Raw genomic sequence first — 3,055 nt, 5'->3', positions numbered from 1 at the left:
CCCCCTCGCCGCCCTCCTCGCCAATCCGACGCCGCCCTGCCGCCGCCGGCCAACGGGAGTCGCCGCCGCCGCCCCGCCTCGTCCAATCGGCGGCCTCTGCCCGCGCCTCACGCCCAACAACAGAGACAAAGGGACCGAGTCCCGCCCGCTCGGCACCCGCCGCCAATCGGAGGCGCGGCCCCGCCCTCCCGGCCGCGACCGACGGGAGCCGCAGCCAACGGCGGCCTCGCCCTCCCTCACCGCGCGTGACGGACGGGCATCGACGCCAACCGCGCGCCCAGACCCGCCCCCGGGGCGGCCGCTTGCGAGCGAGCAGCCAAAGAAAAGCGAAAGCGCGATTCGTCTGAAGATTGACAGCGGTGCCGACCAACCAGAGCGCTGTTCTGTCCCGCCAACGGGCCGCCGCCCCGCGCACCGGGAGCGCGGCGCCGCACGCACGCGGTCCCGCCCCGTTCCCCGCGTGCGGCGCCGCGAGTCCCGGGGCGCGGGGCGCCGGCCGGCGTCCGTGCAGTCCCGCAGCGTCGGTCCCAGCCCGCGGTCAGGCGGCGGCCTCCTGCAGCTGCAGGTTGCGCTTGTAGCAGGCCAGGCTGCAGAGCGGCAGCCCGGTGCGGGAGCAGCAATAACGGCGGCGGTTGGCGCAGCCGCTGACCCCGCAGAGCGCGGCCGGCGGCACCGGGGGGGCGGTGCTGGGCAGCAGCGGCAGCGCGGCGCCCGCGGGGAAGGAGACGGTGATGAGATCGGCGGCGTTGCGGTACTGCACCACGGGGCAGGCGGCCGGCCGGGCGCGGCGCTCCCGCAGCGCCTTCACTTTGGCTTTGTGGGTCTTGGTGAGCCGCTCGATGGTTTGGTTCTTGTTCTCCTCCGCCTTCTTGGCCGCCTGCAGGCGCCGTTTGCGCGCCCGCTCCTCGCGCTTCACCAGCATCTCCTCCGTCAGCTCCTTGGCCTTGTAGCCCATGGGCAGCTCCAGCAGCGGCTGGCTCTGCTGCTTGTGCAGGAGGGCTCTCTGCGGGGCACGGCGACGTAAGGCAGCGGCACGCGGCACCCAGCCCTGAGCTGCCGTCCCCCCCGAGCCCCGTCCCGCCCCTCACCTGCCGCGCCGTCAGCAGGGATTCGTCCACTTCCTTCTTGAGCTCTCCGTTGTCGTCCAGCTCGCCCTTCTCCAGAGCATCCAGCCAACGCTCCTCTTCCTCCTCCTCATCCTCGCGGGTGGGGAAGCAACTCTCTGAGTCCAGGTCCGGCAAGGGGGAGGGGTCCAGGTTGCTGTCCTCATCTGAGCCGGGCGGTGAAGGACAGAGAATCACCGTAGGAAAAGCCACGTTCGCTCTGTCCTGGGGTGGCGTCATCCCCACACCATGGTGGACGACCCACGCTGCCCACTGGTGCGGAAACCTCGCTCAGCGGGGCCCAGTGCCCAGTGTGGGGGCACTCCCAGCCCACCCAAAGCCTGCAGGAGGGACGAGTACCAGCCCAGCCCTGCCTCAGGCCCCCAGCCCACCTCCTCCCCCCACGCTCTTCCCCTCAGTGCTTACCCAGCCAGGCCCGGTACTGCTCAATGGGCACTCCTTCGGTGGGCTCATCCTCCTCGTCCACCACCATCAGCGGGGAGGGGGAACTCTGTGCTTCAGGGACCACGGTGAAGGTGGGCACACTGCAGGGGGGGAAATGCGCTGCCCCTGAGGTCGGGCAGAGCTGGGGGGCACCAACCTGGGGGACTGTGCTGCTGGGATATGGGGACGCGGGGCAGGAGCCAGGCTGGTCCCAGCACCAGGACCTCCCCACGGACATGGGACTGGGGGCCCGGCCAGGCAGGGACCACGATCCAACCCCAGGATGCCCCTCTCACCATCCCTGCAGAGACACGACGAAGGGCCCGGTGGGGCAGAGCGCGGCCCCTGGCTCTGGGGGGGGGTTTCGCCCTCACCTCTTGGTACCCAGGATCTGCCCCCCCAATTTGATCTTCAGCTTCAGCTGCGGTTTCCGCGGGGCGGCCGTGGGCTGCGGGGCCTCGGGCACTGCCGCGGCCTCGTGGTGGTGCTTCTTCTTGTGCTTCTTCTTGTGCTTCTTGTGCTTCTTCTTGTGCGCGCCGTGCCCGCCGCCATCGTCCTCCTCACCTGCGGGAGCCGCCATGAGGCCCCGAGCCGGGAGCGGACCCTCGCCTAAAGCCCGAAGGAGCCGCAGCCCCTCTGCCCGGCCCCGGCCTCACCGTGCTCGCCGCCTTCCATCCTGCCCCGCCGCCACGCTTTGCTCATCGGCCCGGGCCGCCCGCGCCCGGCGGTGGTGCCGCTGATGGAGCCCGAAACCGCGCCGTGGGGGAACGCATTCCAGACGGACCCACTTCCGCCCGTCGCTCAGCAAACATCCGGCGCGGGCGAACGGGCGGGGAGAGCGCCGCCGCCGCCATCTTTGAAGCGGGCAGAGTCCGCCGGACAGCGCCGTCCGGGTGGGAAACTGCAACCGCGCGGCCGCGGGGCCGGGTCCCGCGTTCAGCCCCGGCCACGTGCGGCGCGTCCGTGGGGTTCGGGGCCGCTTCCTGCGGGCAGCCCCACGCGCGGGGCAGCAGCGCCTGAACGCGGACACGCGCACGGGCGGTCGTGCACCGACACACGCGGCTGCGCCCACGCGCATTGCCACTCACGCACCCCGGTCGTGTCCCCCCCCCCCTCCAAGCCCGTGCAGCTGCAGCCTTCAGTCGCCCTTTGTCCGCCGCTACCGGTGGCTCCGCGCCCGCCCCGTGCCAGGACCTGCCCGGTACCGTCCCCGCCTCCCCCCGGCTGCCGGAGGGTCCGCGGAGCGGCGCGGTGCCGGTGCGATGTTCTCCCGGTCCCAACGCGGTCGCGCGACCGTGGCGCGGGGTTCGGCGCTGCAGACGGAGCTGCTCCGCGCCCCGCAGGTACGGGCGGAGCCACGCGCGTCCGGGAGCCCCGCGGCGGTGGGAGCGGCGGGATCGCGCCGCCGCCGCCGCCGGGAAGGGCGAAGGCGCCGCCGCCGCTCCCACCCGGCCCGTCCCGTCCGGGCTGTCCCTCCCGTCCCGCCGGTACTACGGGGCGCTGCCGGT

The 3,055-nt window shown here is 73.1% G+C and overlaps 1 protein-coding gene across 1 annotated transcript; it reads right to left on the bottom strand.

The window, feature by feature from the left end:
* Positions 1-506: 506 nt before the first annotated feature.
* INO80B (INO80 complex subunit B) lies at positions 507-2,306 on the bottom strand. Its single transcript, XM_042893076.1, has 5 exons — positions 2,204-2,306; positions 1,922-2,111; positions 1,530-1,648; positions 1,089-1,270; positions 507-1,003 (listed from the first exon to the last, which is right to left on the bottom strand). Exons 1-5 carry the CDS (start codon positions 2,247-2,249, stop codon positions 539-541), a joined length of 1,002 nt encoding a protein of 333 aa, XP_042749010.1. The 5' UTR covers positions 2,250-2,306; the 3' UTR covers positions 507-538.
* Positions 2,307-3,055: the final 749 nt, after the last annotated feature.

The sequence above is a fragment of the Lagopus leucura genome, unplaced genomic scaffold (assembly GCF_019238085.1).
Source record: "Lagopus leucura isolate 7727_CA_CO unplaced genomic scaffold, USGS_WTPT01 34852-0_obj-0_obj, whole genome shotgun sequence".
Taxonomy (NCBI): Eukaryota; Metazoa; Chordata; class Aves; order Galliformes; family Phasianidae; genus Lagopus; species Lagopus leucura.
The sequence above is the reverse complement of the archived record's forward strand: the minus strand, read 5'-3'. Positions and strand labels throughout refer to the sequence as shown.